At 35.1% G+C, this 14,515-nt stretch overlaps 1 protein-coding gene and 1 pseudogene across 1 annotated transcript; one reads left to right on the forward strand and one right to left on the reverse strand.

Annotated features, from left to right (window-relative positions):
• Positions 1 to 3: 3 nt before the first annotated feature.
• LOC18590202 lies at positions 4 to 8,011 on the reverse strand (annotated as a pseudogene).
• A 939-nt stretch (positions 8,012 to 8,950) lies between these two features.
• Positions 8,951 to 12,287, forward strand: LOC18590204 (probable RNA 3'-terminal phosphate cyclase-like protein). The gene is made up of 6 exons (XM_018129810.1): positions 8,951 to 9,236; positions 9,323 to 9,472; positions 9,976 to 10,154; positions 10,220 to 10,395; positions 10,471 to 10,684; positions 11,778 to 12,287. Exons 1-6 carry the CDS (start codon positions 9,032 to 9,034, stop codon positions 11,985 to 11,987), a joined length of 1,134 nt encoding a protein of 377 aa, XP_017985299.1. The 5' UTR covers positions 8,951 to 9,031; the 3' UTR covers positions 11,988 to 12,287.
• Positions 12,288 to 14,515: the final 2,228 nt, after the last annotated feature.

Genomic DNA, 14,515 nt, shown 5'->3' on the forward strand with positions numbered 1-14,515 from the left:
CTTCCTCATTGAGGCGATAGTGTCCTGCAAATATTTATCGGCAACTTTGAGAGTAAGATCTGGTGTGTCAACTTTAGGCCATCCTGCTTTTACAACATATCCGTCCTTCATTCGAATCACCCTCCAAACATACTCAGCGTAATGTGGGCATATTGGAGTCATAAGACGAGTTTGAACATCCATAAACTGCAATAGAAGATCGAAATTCATACATTCTGATGAGCCACAAGAAAACCTGTACTCATCCCTAGCTGCTTGTAGATCATAAAATCCAGTCTTGAGAGCTTCTCGAAACAACGAGTTATTATAATTTTTCTCAGTCAGCTTTACTGCCAAATTTATCTCAGACAAACACACGATCGGCATAGGTTGAAAGGGAGCCTTTTCTGAAAGGTGACTTAGAAGCAAGAACCTCCTGCATCCATGGCAATTCTTTTGTGAGTCTCAGGATTGCTGCAATAGTTGTTTCAAACATAAAATTTGTTGGTATATATCTTTGAGTTAATTGGATTGGTCAAGGAATATATATTGTTATTTAATATATACTTAATTGCATAACTATATGTGTTAAAGGTTTTCCTTCAAGTTAGTGTAATAATAAAGAGTTGTTAAGTACTAATTAGATAAAACCCATGGAACATAAAACCTTGCAAGAGAATTGTAAAGTTATTATAATTATGATATCACTATGCATCAAAGCCATGTTCTTAAAATTGTTCCTAGTCATTGTATTGTCAAGATGGTGCATTAACAATGTTCAAAGACTGGTATATATTAAACTTCGTTATTTAGGAAGTAAGTAATCAATCTCATAGATTGAAGTATATGCAATATTTGAAGATAACATGTAAGTGCTTGTAAAGAATAAGTTCATTGAACATGGCTCGTTATGAGAACTTCATTTGGTATTTCATTCAAGTGTCTATGCAATATATTCTTGTGTGATAGTCATGCAACTAGTTATTGAACTTGAGACATCAAGTCATCTTGTATGAGGAATGACATACTTTGATTTCATCTCTACGGGTTTAAAAGCAACTAGATGACTAAATAAGGTGTTTTTGGGTATGTCATGAAGTATGTGAAAGTGAATGAGTGGTCAAGAGAGTATTCATCACCCTAAGTGATATGAGTGGATGTATCTCACTTGTTCTCAATTCTTGATTAACTTGTATAAAGTTTTTGGCCAAAGCATAATGAATTTGAGAAAAATTAGTTTCCTAAATTCATAAAGTTAGTCATAAATTATAAGAATTAATATCGAATGTAATAAGTAGGCATTGAGCCATGCTTTATGACATTTGAGATATTTGATGAAAAGACCGTATTACACTGAGATACTTATCATTGAAGGACTTTATCCAATTTTTTAATTGACTCTTTAACATTTGGGTGGTCATAATGTATTGTTAGATGCCGCTCATGATTTATAAATATAAATCAATTATCTAATTGATATTTGATTAGGATTTATATTTATTGCCAACATGTTAGAAACCTAATGAGTCACACACATTAAGTGACATGATTAAGATTAAATAAGGATAAATAATTAAGTTAGATTTAATTGAAATAGACCAAAATAAAGTGAGAAAATTAATTTAACTGACAAGGACTTAATTGAATATAAATACAACTGATATATTTAAGGTTACAAATTAATTTGGTTATATAAATATGTTATATCAGTCAATTAAAACTCTAAGCCTTCAACCACTTCTTAACCCTTTCATAAAAATAAGAAACGAAAAAGTAGTTTTCTTTGTCTGATAGAAATAAGATTTGATAAGAATTTTTGATTTTTTTGTTTTAAAAATAAAACTTGCTAACAGAAGAAAAATCATATCTTTGAGAAAGTCTTATTCGGTTATTGTGTGGATTACTGTTAGAGGCCAAACACTTGAATGACTGAAGATTTGACAAATCCTAAAGGTGAAAAAGTAAAGATTTCGACTGTAGGATTTTATACTGTCTTATCCTCTTTCTGAGTTACTTGTTTTATTACAAGCATTTTTGGATTTGATTAGCTTTTGATTACAATATCTAGAGTAAGGTATATAACTCTTAAACTTATGAAGACCAAGAAATTAGGATTAAACACGATTAATTTCAAGAACTTTTTAGAAAATACAAAAAATGGAATGAAAAAAAAAAGAGAACTAGCAAAAGGACTCAAAATCATACTATGCAAGAGCACACACTGCCTAGTGCATGAAATCTCACCCGGTAGAGGCAAAAACAATCAAAGATGAGATAAAGGCAAAAACAACCAAAGATGCAATAGAGGCAAAAACAACCAAAGATCAACGGTTAACTGGGTGCCTAGGATGATATTCTCAACTTATATATGAAAAACATAAACATTGATTTTATAGGATTCAGCTGTTTCTTTGATTAAATATTAATTTTTTTGTTGCATTATATTTTTAATTTCATGTTTGAGCATGAGATCGAATCCTAGCAAAATTTGCATCTTCCATCCCATCTTCAGCATCAGCTAGAGAAAATCTAGTGGCATTAGCTGAGAATTTAGTGGCAGCGAGATACATTGTCTTGAAATTTCCTTTAGACTTTGACATCGCCTCAGAATTAAGCATGTTGTGTACGATACATTTGAATCCACGAGGCCTATGGTGCTTGTGTAAAACTACAGTATGATTGTAGATGCAAAAGATGAGATGACTTTGGAGGAGGTCTTTACTAGAAGTTCTGATATCGAATGGATACCAATATTCAAACTCTTCTTTCATTTTACTTAGAAGAGAAGAAGAAATATCTGATGACTTGGGATATGGTCCATCGCAAAACACAAAATCCCATACCTTATCTATCAGTTGCTTTGGTTTTATTATGGAAGTATCAGTACCATATATCTTCCCTTTCTGTAATAAATGAGAGATGGTATAATATGCCATGTAAAGAGTTGAATTTGATAATGACTATAAGGAACTCTTCATCCCATTGTAGATGACTTCCAAGTCCAAAAGAATAAGAACAAGCCCATTGTTTTAGGCAGTTGAGTGTTGTAGACACTTACCTAAGAGCCGCAAATATAATTAATAAAAAATAAAAATAAATAAATAAAAAGAAGAGCGAAAAAAAAAGGAAAATAGTGCACGGTTGCCCATGCCTTTTCTCCTACGGTCAGTGTTTTTCAGGCCTACGACCATCATACCAACTCCTTTAATAATTATCATTGTAGGACATTTAATGCCCCTGGAAGTAGCTAGATTTGGGGGAAGAGGGGTCACCTCCGACTGCCCCCCCTAAGCCTCTTATTGTCAGGAGTCTTGTGAAACCATGCTCAAAAGAGTATGATTTCACTCCTGAGATTGTCCAAAAATGTGGACAATCCGACTCTTAAAAAGAGGATTCAACAATAAAGAAAGGGGTAGATTCAACAACAAAAAAAATTTGATTTTTTTCCAACAAAAAAAAAAGAACAAAAAAAAATCCTAAGTTTTTCCAACAATCTATCCTAGCTACAATAAAAAAAAATCACAACAAAAAAAAAGCATAAAAAAAGAGCTAGCCTTTACAAAAAAGAAAGATTTGGAAAATGGATTCAGAGGGAAAAGATTTTGTGGTGTGAAAAGAAAAAAGGAGTTGGTTTTTGTAGGGGTAGGGTGAGAATCGAAGGAAGAGACCGACGACAAAAGAAGAAAACCACCGACTGAAAGAGAGAAAGCAAGGTGAAGCCAAGAAAAAAAAGAAAGAGAGAAGGAAGACGTCGACGAGGAAGAGAGAGAAAAGGAAGGAAAAGAGAGAAAAAAAAAGGAAAAGAGAGAAAGAGAGGGGGAAGACGCCGGCGAGGAAGAGAGAGAGAAAGAAAGAAAAGAGAGAAAAAAAGGGAGATAAAAAGAGGGAAGACGCCAACGACGAAGAGAGAGAGAATAAAGGAAAAAAGAAAAAAAATAGAAGGGGAAGGAAAGAAAGCCAAAAAGAGAGAAAGAAAGAAGGAAAGGAAAAAAGAGAGAGAGAATGAAGGAAGAAAAGTAGGAAAAAAGAGAGAAAACGAAGAAAAAAAAAGAAAGAAGGGAGACTAGTGGTGAAAATTTTAGAGAGAATGGAGAAAGAATAGCTGGTTAGAGAGAGAAAGTGAAGAAAGGAAATGAAAGAAGAATAAAAAAAAAGGTTTTTATACCCAGGTTTAATAACTACAAAATGACGTCGTTTTGTCACCATTTGGAAATGAGGAGTCGCTATGCAAAGCACCAAAACGATGCGTTTTGACTAAGGATTCTTGGGCATTGGAAAGCAAATCTAGAAGCGAGCTTGGTTGTCTTGGACTGCCTCTTGCCTAAGGAAGATAAACCCTTTTCCTTTGTGGGCTTGGTCCAATTTTGATGCATTAGGCTTAGTCCAAACATTTGGTGAAAAATATATTAGTTTGGTATGTGATTAATTAAAATGAAAAGATAAAAAAATTTATATATATATAAATTATCAGATGTTAATGTAAAAATATAAAATAGAAAAGGAAGGGCAAAAAAAAATTATAAGTAAAGAAGTAGATAAATATTAATAATAAAGTGATAGGTTTAGTTATTTAAAATATACGTATATAGACAAAGATGAATGCCTAACTAAAAAATAATAATAAACAGTAGTAGATCTAGCTTAAAAATACAAATATATGGGATAGATAGGTAAATACCTAGAGGTTAATAATAGAACCAAGTAAATAAAATAATGAAAAATTAATCTAACTAAAAAAAATGCATGAAGATATAAAGCATAAGTATATTTTGCCATAAGAAAAATAGACTGAATAAAAATAATATTATAATAAATAATTATGTGAGAGTGAGTTACATAAAAAGATGGATAAAATGAAAGGATAAGTTAGGCACGTTAATGGAAATGAAATATTTAATAAACTTATATTTATATAGATATATATATGAATAAAATAAAAAAAAAGAGACCTATTATGAAATTATTAAATGTAAATCTATAATGTTTGTCTTGGAATCCGTGTCGATGATGGGATGTTTAATTGGAATGCTAGAAGTTACAATTTTGAATGAATTTCCTTAGATTAGAAATTTCGATTAAGACCCCATCAGTACGATGGGAGGATCTTAATTTGGAATTATGATATCCTTAATTTTAAATAAATAAAAATCATATATATTTAATTATCAATTAGTCAAAATATAAAAAACAAAGGAAATGGGGAGGTGATGATAACAATAAACTTGAGAATAATAATAATACAAAAAGGAATGGATAAAATACATATATATATATAAATAATAATTATGAAATAAAAAAATATTTGGTCTAAAAATAAGATTTTGGAAAATTTCATATAATAAAATAAATAACTATTTACATAGTAAAATTTATAACGAAACAAAAATGGAACAATAAGTAAATATAAAATATTTATTCATAGTATATATGCTCACACAAAGATATAATGAAATAAGGAACAAATATTAGAATTATGAGTGCATAACGTACCATTATTGCATTGTTAAATGTTATAGATATAGACATTTTTTGTATACGAGAATAAGCCTCGACGATGGGACTTTCCGAGGGAGCTTGAGAAGGTGAGTTTTTTCGAAAATTTCCTAAGTGAAAAGATATTTTCGAGTCCCACTAGTACGATTAAAGGGTTTAGAGAAATATCTTTAATAAAAGGCTTTTGCCCGTGTTAAGATTTGCATTTATGAAATACTATTTTTACTTACAAACGACTATCCCAATGATGGGATTTACCTAGTAAATTTGTGAATGCGAGTTTCTCGAGTATTTTTCTAAGTGAGAGGATACTTCCGGATCCCACCAACATGATGGACAGATTCAGAAAGTACACTCAATAAAATATTTTCGTTTGGTATTATCTCGATTTTATGTCATGCATTTTATAATTGCATTACCTGTACGTCAAACTCTTAAAACCAAATGAAATATTTTAATTTGTTATTAGAATAAAAGATGAAATAAATAAATAATAATTAAGGAAACATAAGAATAAAATCAATGGATTAGGATAACATATGATTAAATGGTACCATTCTTGAAACGGGCATCATAAGGTTGCTAACTTTCTCTATGCGTAATCGTACTCCCAAACCCAACTCTAAACAAAAATACATAAACTAGTTGTTGTTCTTTAGACGGACCTAAAATCGATTTAGAACTTTGTCGAATAGAATAAATTTATAAGTGGCCAATCACACTTAGGTAAGAAAAGATTGATGGTGACTCTAAATTATCCACCGCTAGTGGTCGGGTTTATGGATCCGTACATTACGACAAGTGTATGCTTAAAGCCATTTCTTGCCTCTTCGCAGTAGAGATTCATGTCAGACAAGCACTTTTCTGCTTTGTTTCTCCATTCTGATTCCCCACAAGTGATATACCATTGATCAGTCAAAGCCACAACACATTCATCTCCTAATCTTGAAATTACCTTTTCCTCTGGTTCACTGTACATAACAGCATGTCCAAGCTCTCGAAACTTGTTCCTAATTAAAGGCTTTGCATCTTGAACTCTCGTTCCAGCATATTTTCCGGCAAGCATTGTCCCCTCATAAAAGCCCTTCTTGTAAGTCAATTCCTTTGCCCTAGCAAGCTTCTCTCTATCATTCTGGCTCTTTATTCTCAATTCCTGGCAGACTTTCTCTGCAGACCTATCTCCAAATTTGGAACATTGATGATTGGTATTACATCAATTGGTGACACCCATTCCTTCTTTACACCAAATTTGTCCCTTAAAGATGGATTCGTTTTCAAGTCACGCAGAGCCATAAAATCATCAGGTGAATCACTTGGAACACTTGTTACAATTCCAGAACCCTTTTCAGTCACAAGTGTTAGCATGGGGAGAACATATAGAACTTTATTGAATGATAAAGGAGACTTCAGCAGCGAACCAATGAGATCATGACCAGTTAGCTTGGCCAAACAAGAAGTTTTCTGAGGGATGCGTGAAAATTTCTGATAAGAAAGATTATGAGCTGCTCTTTCTGTCAAAATGAACACATCAGTCTCATTGATTTCAAATGCCCCATATATCCCGTCAGGCAACACCCTTGCATTTGTTTGCCCATACATTGTCTCAGGTCTTAATGTTGCAGCTGCAAGGAACATTTTTGTGCCTTCCAAGTGCTTCAACTTTGCAGGAAAAGGTGGGATCACCTCCATTTTTGTCAAGGTATAATCCAAAGGGCAGACCCCTTCACCTGAAGCCCGGTCAAGATCTGCACATGGTTGTCCATCCACGGGAGAGTAGATGGCATATCGAAAGTCCCTCACAATTTTCCCCATTTGTTTCAATTTTCTCATTTACCACTTGACAAATGAATCGTAATATGGGTTCATTTCTGTGGTGATGTATGAACGTCTCCAGTCACAACCTAAGCCAAAAGCCTTCAAATGTTTTATAGCCAAGGGGGGAAAATACTTGAGCCAATGAGATGGATCTTTTAACTTGGAAATCTCGGCGTCGGAGAGGCCGTAAAGTGGCATTATCTCCCATTGGAAGATTTCGTTACCTGCCTTTGAAGCTACCTTGGACCTTTTACCCTTGATCTTGAATTTATTTAGTATTGTTTGGCTTTCTTTTTCTTTTTCCTCTGTTTCAGGTTCTAGACCCTGAATTTGCTCATTTATGGTGCCAGGAAATGTTGGAGGATTGCCATATCTTTCGATTTCTCGAGCAAGTTTGTCAGCTGAGGCTTTAATGGGCATACCAGAGCAATGAAAAGCAAATGGTAGAAGTACATTTGCACCTCTTAGTCTATGATAGGCTGTAGCCAATTCTAACTTGGAAATCGAGAATGCTTGACCCAGGTGTAGATGATCATTCATGTAAGGGAATGGGGAATTTCCAAAGAACGTTTCACCTGGCTCTGGGGGTGTTTCTCGAGCATCAGCCCTGAAAATGTCTGCCCCTTCCCACCACTTTCGAACTTGAGCCTCTATTTCCAGCAACCTATCTCTCCTTGCAAGGCTCTTCACCCTCTCCGTGTTTGCTGCCATCTGCTATCTACGAAGTCAATGGAAACTGCAGGAAGATTGTTTAACTTTGATTACATGAATTGACAAAACAAATGTTATACAGATTATGGTGCTGCAATCTGTTTGTCAAGTCACCAAGAAAACTGAGGATAACAACTAGAAGATAAGGTTTGACTATGCCTTAGTTTTGTTTCTATCGATCGTTTCGCCTGTCCAGCAGCATCAAGAAGTCCAGGCTCAATTCCGGGGAAACTAAAAGTGAAACACAACGTAAACATAGAAGAGAGTAGAGTGGGTGATTTGATACAAAATATACGATACGGAAATTATTTGTAGCTGTCATATGGTAGGACTGCGGCATATGTTTATGCCAATAATAAGCACGTTGATGATATCAAATAATAACATATTAATAATATCATATGCTGAATAGGATTAATTAAATGCTTTGATGTTTGAAGGGTATGTGATTATTTTGCTAACCGATCATCTATCAACTTTGAAAATCATACTACTGCTTTTTACCATTATTGGGTAAACATCAAGCAACTCATACCATAAGGAAAAAGAAGAAGCCCTGCAAACAACATATATAAAAGTAAAACAGTAAAAAAAAGTCAATTGAGGGTGGTGAGGTTCAGTTAGATACCAGTCTGAAGAGGAAAATGAATAAATAGCAACTACCATTAAAAGGCTTCTAAAAGGAAGAGAGTGATAATAAGTGACAACTTACGAGAGGCTGGAGGAAAAGAGACTTTGCATATTGACAAGGTCAAAATAAATATTTCTTTTATATGAAATAAAAAAAGAGTAATTATTTTGGCTGCTAAACCGGGTTGACGTGGTTATCCCTTATTCAGTGCAAGTCCAAAGCTGGGCTTGTAAACTTTCTTGGCCCAAATTGTAGCCCAAAATTAACCCATTTTTTTGACCCGAACTCGGTTTTAGGTTTAAATCCCAAAAACCAAAAACCTTTCCATCTTTTCTTTCAACCAAAACACCAACTAAAACCCTGTCCCCCTCTTTCTCTCAACAGAGCAAAGGGGAAGGAAAGATGGGAAAAATAACGTACAAGAGACTGAAGGGAAGCCAAAATATGAGGCAAAGGCTGCTCTTAGCAACTCTAAAGTCAACTCCAATTCTCATAGAAGACATCCACGCCGACGACACCTTACCGGGTTTCCGACCACACGAGATTTCCCTACTCCGTCTTTTTGAAAAGGTCACCGATGACTGTCTCATTGAAATCAACGAAACTGGTAACACCTTTATTTTTTCTGGGTTCTCAGCTTTGAATACCAATATGAAAAAGGGTTGTTTTAAGGTTATTGATGCTCTCTGACAGGTACCAAATTGAAGTACAAGCCTGGGATTATAGTGGGAGGGAGTAATCTGGTGCATGATTGCGGTGTTAGTAGAGCAATTGGGTATTTTTTGGAGCCTTTGCTCTTGCTTGGGTTGTTTGCTAGGAAACCCCTTTTTATTATCCTCAAAGGTAGCCCGTATTCTGGTTGGAATTTCTAAATTTTGCTTGATTTTTTCCTTGGTGGGTGTCTTTGTTTTTCAGTTAAGACACAATTTTGTATTATACACGCCTTGCCACAGAGTCACATTTTTTGCTGCATTTGTTCAATTTATAGTGATTTACAATTAGGAAGTTCAGTTAATGGCAATATGTGAAAACTGTTGCATTGGAGGTTTTTATATATCTATGCGTGTCGCTATAATTTTTTGGTGTTGAAGTGTGAAATGAGTGTCATATGTCAAATTGACAGAATAGAAGTTGACTACTTTTAATGACTAGAGCCTTCTCTAGATCTTCTTCTCAGAAAATAAAGAACCCCTTATCTGATTCAATGATGTAATACATGTGAATTTGTATTGAATTAACTTCTTCAAACTTGGCATTGCTTTTCATCAGTTATGTCACAATGCATGTGATTTTCTTGTTGTAATACAATGTTAAGAGATTGCCATACCATATTTTGTTATTTTCAGGGATTACAAATGATTCTAAGGACCCCTCTGTTGATACTTTCCGCTCCACCACCCTACCTATGTTGAAGCGTTTTGGGGTCCCTTCAGAAGGATTGAAGTTGGAAATAAAGAGTCGTGGAGTTTCACCTCATGGTGGTGGTGAGGTTCATTTGGCAGTTCCTACCGTTCAGCAGCTAACAGTGAGTTTTTCCATCTAGTATTACTTCAACCTTTTTGTTTGTGATACTTATACTCTCTGCTACAGGCGACAATGTGGACTGATGAAGGAATGGTTAAGAGGATTAGAGGGGAAGCTTTCACTACCAGAGTGAGCGTTCAGCTTGGAAATGAGATGATTTATGCTGCTCGTGGAATTTTTAATCGTTTGCTTCCAGATGTTTATATCGCCAGTGATTATAGAAAACACGCAGAAGCTGGAAAGTATGGATACATATTTTTTGAAAATTTCTTTTTGCACATAATTAGGAAATTTTTAAATTTTTATTCTTAGTGCAGCTCACCTGGATATGGAATTTCACTAGTTGCTGAAACTACCTCTGGTTGCTGCATCTCTTCTGATACTACAATTTCTTATCCACGGGGGGAAGAAGCAGATGATATTGAAGGTGAGAATAAAGAGCTGATGCCTGCGGCTAATGTTGGTGAGCAAATTGCCTCCGTTCTTCTTGAAGAGATTGAGAAAGGAGGAGTGGTGGATTCAACTCACCAGGTTTGTATTTCAAAGTACTTTATTCCATTGACCTGCCACTTGTCCGTTCTCATTTTTGTATTTCCATTTTATTATTTTGATAACTCTTTGTCCACATTTAAACATTTACTGAAATTGAATTAAATGATTTAAATTTTAAATTAACTCCTTATATTGCTTATAATATTGTAATACATAAGCTGTGACCTGGGATAATTTTGGTATACAATGTGAATTTGGTTGTTTCAGAAATGTGCCCATTGAAACTCTTAATTTTCTTTGGGGTAAAAAGGGAGTCTTCCTTTATTCTTTAGTCCAGAAGAAACAAAGATGATCATTATTTGCATTAGTATCATGAAGTACCTTTGTTTCTATGCGTTTGCATTTTAAAGTTTTACCCTCTACTAGTTTGCTGTTTTTGATGCACTTCTAGCCCTTTAGGTTGTTTATTTTACATATAACTTCTTTGGTTTTCCTTTTACATTTTTATCCACTAGAATAGGAAAAACTTTTAAGTGGCCAACATGGAAACAGACACCTATTTGAATCTTTATAATGACATGGCCATGTACTCATACTGAATCCTATAGGTTGAGTTCTAGCCTTTTTGTTTTTATTGTTCCTTGTGTTCTTTTTTCTTTTGTTTCTTTTTATATTTCTCCTTTCAGAAAATGGAAATATTTTAAGTGGCCAAGAAAATGAAAATTGTAAATTCATGTTTGAATCTTTAAGCCATAATAATGCCAATTGTTAGTAGTTCCATATTTTTAAAATCTTCTAAGGTGGTAGACTTGTTATACAAAAAGAATAATCTTTTTTACATGGGGTTTGACATCTAGGCTGTACAATGAGGCATCTTATCAAAAGTCCATCTGAAGCTTACACTTCCAACTTATCAAAACTTTTTGTTTATAATAGGGGAATAATTCTCTTATCTTCTGAATAAGGATGAAAGTTGATGAGCTACTTTCTTGTAATGCATTGTATTGGGACACATTAGTAAATAGCTTGATAACAGGTAATCTGCATACTGTTGACTGTTGATTATGCCTCATTTTCTTTCCTTGCTTGCGTTCTGCTATTTAACAGCTGTAGCTCGTTGTTTGGTTTGTAGGGTTTGTTATTTCTTCTTTGTGCATTATGTCCAAAAGATGTTTCGAAGGTTCGCGTGGGAAAGCTCTCACCATATGGAATAGAAACACTGCGACACATCAAAGATCTTCTAGATGTTCAATTTGTGATTAAGCCAGATCCGTCAACAGGGACGGTAATCCTTAAATGTTGGGGTTCTGGGATGAAGAACCTGTCCAGAAAGACATCCTGATGACATTGTGTAGCAGTATAATTTTGGTGATTCTATATGTAATTGACTCGCAGAGGGCTATGAATACACTGCTATCAGGGAATATGATATTATAGCTACATATGTGCTGTTAACTTGAAGTTTGGTGAGACCTACTTGACGGTAAAAGAAAAAGTTTTTTGTACAATATTTACCTGATAGCATTTGAAGCTAAGATTGTTTAGCTATCAAATTAACATTTGTTTGTAACCACCTCCTTCAACACAATTGAGATATTTTTGGTTAGTGTGAAATGAATAGTAACTGTTTACTGATGGGGAAGTGAATGTGAGCACATCGTTACGCGTAAATAATGGGAGTGTGCATAATTTGGTTAATTATGTTGTGACCGAAACTGCTTCCTCAATATTTTACTACTTGTTGCATTCCTGAATGAATTTTCTCTAAATCACTAAACTCGTTCAAAAATGGATTTGAGCAGTGTGGATCTTATCGTGGCCATACTCATTTTAGTCCGGGAGAATGGAAGTTCCTGATGAAATCAAATAAATGAAGCTTCTAGTAAAAAGCATGAGATCTTCTCTCATGGATGCAGATGACGCAGAGGCAAACAGTGAAATGCACAAAGATTGGGTGACAAACCGTGTGCGGAACATTGCATATGAACTAGAAGACACCATCGATGAATTCACCTTTCAGGTGAACAAGCAACGACAGTGGAGGGGTAACAACTGCCCAAGTTTCTAAGGGATGGAAAGGATTACAAAGAGAACCAATCAGTTTGGAGTTCAACAACTAGAAGAAAGGGGTTCCCGCTATGATCCTGAATGGAAGGACGGATAGTGCTAGTCATTGCTTTTCTGTAAGGATGATGATCATGTAGGGAATCAAATAGGCACAACACGTGTTGTTGTGATGACTAATGGATGAAGAGCCTTGACGAACTGTCATTTCACTGGTCGGGATGGGTGGCTAACAAAAAACTACACTTGTTTCCAACGCCTTCAACAAACGAAGTGTTAAACAACATTTTGATTTCTGTACTTGGGTCATTGTCTCACAACAATATGCAATTGAAGAGTTGTCTAGTTCCATGGTAAAACAAGTCTATAAACAGAGAAAAGAAGAAGTTCCAATGAAGGTTTGCGTGGAACAGAACTTTGGCAGGAGATCAACATCGCCCTTCCGGAAGGTTTGCGTGGAAGTAGAGTCATGCTTACAACTCGAAAATAAGACGTAGCTCCTTCACCATGTGGATTTGTAAGCTATATATATCCTCTGAATTCAGTCCTTGGGAGAGGATGAGGCTTGGGAACTTTCTGGTAAGCGAGCTTTTCCAAGCGATCTCGGTGGATGTCATCGTATCTTGATTCATTGGCAAGGAATCTAGTTGAAAGACGTGAAGGCCTGCCCAAGGCTATTGTGGCTTTAGGCAGTTCGATGTCTTCTAAGAAGTCAATAGCAGAATGGAAGAGAACTTGAATTGGGAGCTAAACAATAACCGTGCACTTGAATTAATGAAAATCATCTTACTGCTTGGTTACCGTGATTTGTCTTTCCAACTCAAGCATTGCTTCTTGTATCATTGTATTTTTCCGGAAGATCATGAGATTGATCGAAAAAGAGTTGTTAGACATTGGATGCCAGGAGGCTTTTCTGAAGCACCAGAAGTGGCTGCTGAGAGCTAACCAACGGAACTCATTTGCCGAAGTTTGCTTCCAGTCACGCATAGGAATGCTGATCATTATCACCTAGCTCCAAAAATAGTAAAACATCTCCCGAGTATTGCAATAAACCGAACATAAGAAAAAAAACGCAGTTAAAATACGAATGTTCTTTCAGACAACACACAATTCACACATAAAAAGCCAGGCCTGAATCCCAAACCCACAAAAACGCAACTGGAAGATATATAGGAGCTCATCAGAACAGAATAGTGAGGCATAACTCGGACTAAGCTACCACCAAGCACCGATATATACAACCTCATCAAAAATAGAAACAGTACGGAATAACATGAAGCTACTGCCGCGCGACGAACATCTCCTACTTATCCACGTCAAATTTTGCTAACGAAGATCCGCAGAGGCATTTGTCTCCCTAAGTGTATGACGTAGCTCCACATTTCCAATAATCCTCCACTAGTTATCAATTTCGTTGAAGATGCTCCAATGTATCATAGAAACATTGCTCACCCATGAAAAGAGTTACTTTGGAATCAAACCCTATGATTAAACTCTTCCTGCGAACTCAAATGTGATGATGAGAAAGATTGTAGCACCATTTTAATTGCCGTTTTATTTCACATAATTGGAATCATGAATTCCCAAAGGGCCATAGAACATATACAGCACTTTACCCACAACATCTCGTACAACTCCACCACATCCTGCCGCTCTTGATTGGCCTTACACTTCAGCTCACTTTCCTTCTGGGAAGGGGATCCATGCAACACCAATACCTGAGTTTTAGGATGTATTAATATTATATATATATATATATATATATATATATATATATATATATATATATATATATATATATATATA

Source organism: Theobroma cacao, unplaced genomic scaffold (genome assembly GCF_000208745.1).
Source record: "Theobroma cacao cultivar B97-61/B2 unplaced genomic scaffold, Criollo_cocoa_genome_V2, whole genome shotgun sequence".
Taxonomy (NCBI): domain Eukaryota; kingdom Viridiplantae; phylum Streptophyta; class Magnoliopsida; order Malvales; family Malvaceae; genus Theobroma; species Theobroma cacao.

Bases quoted from the DNA above. Each gene is read 5' to 3' on its own strand.
- LOC18590204 (XM_018129810.1), top strand. From the start codon at position 9,032: ATGGGAAAAATAACGTACAAGAGACTGAAGGGAAGCCAAAATATGAGG. The intron at 9,237-9,322 runs GTAACACCTTTA...GCTCTCTGACAG, and splicing joins CATTGAAATCAACGAAACTG to GTACCAAATTGAAGTACAAG. The intron at 9,473-9,975 runs GTAGCCCGTATT...TGTTATTTTCAG, and splicing joins CCTTTTTATTATCCTCAAAG to GGATTACAAATGATTCTAAG.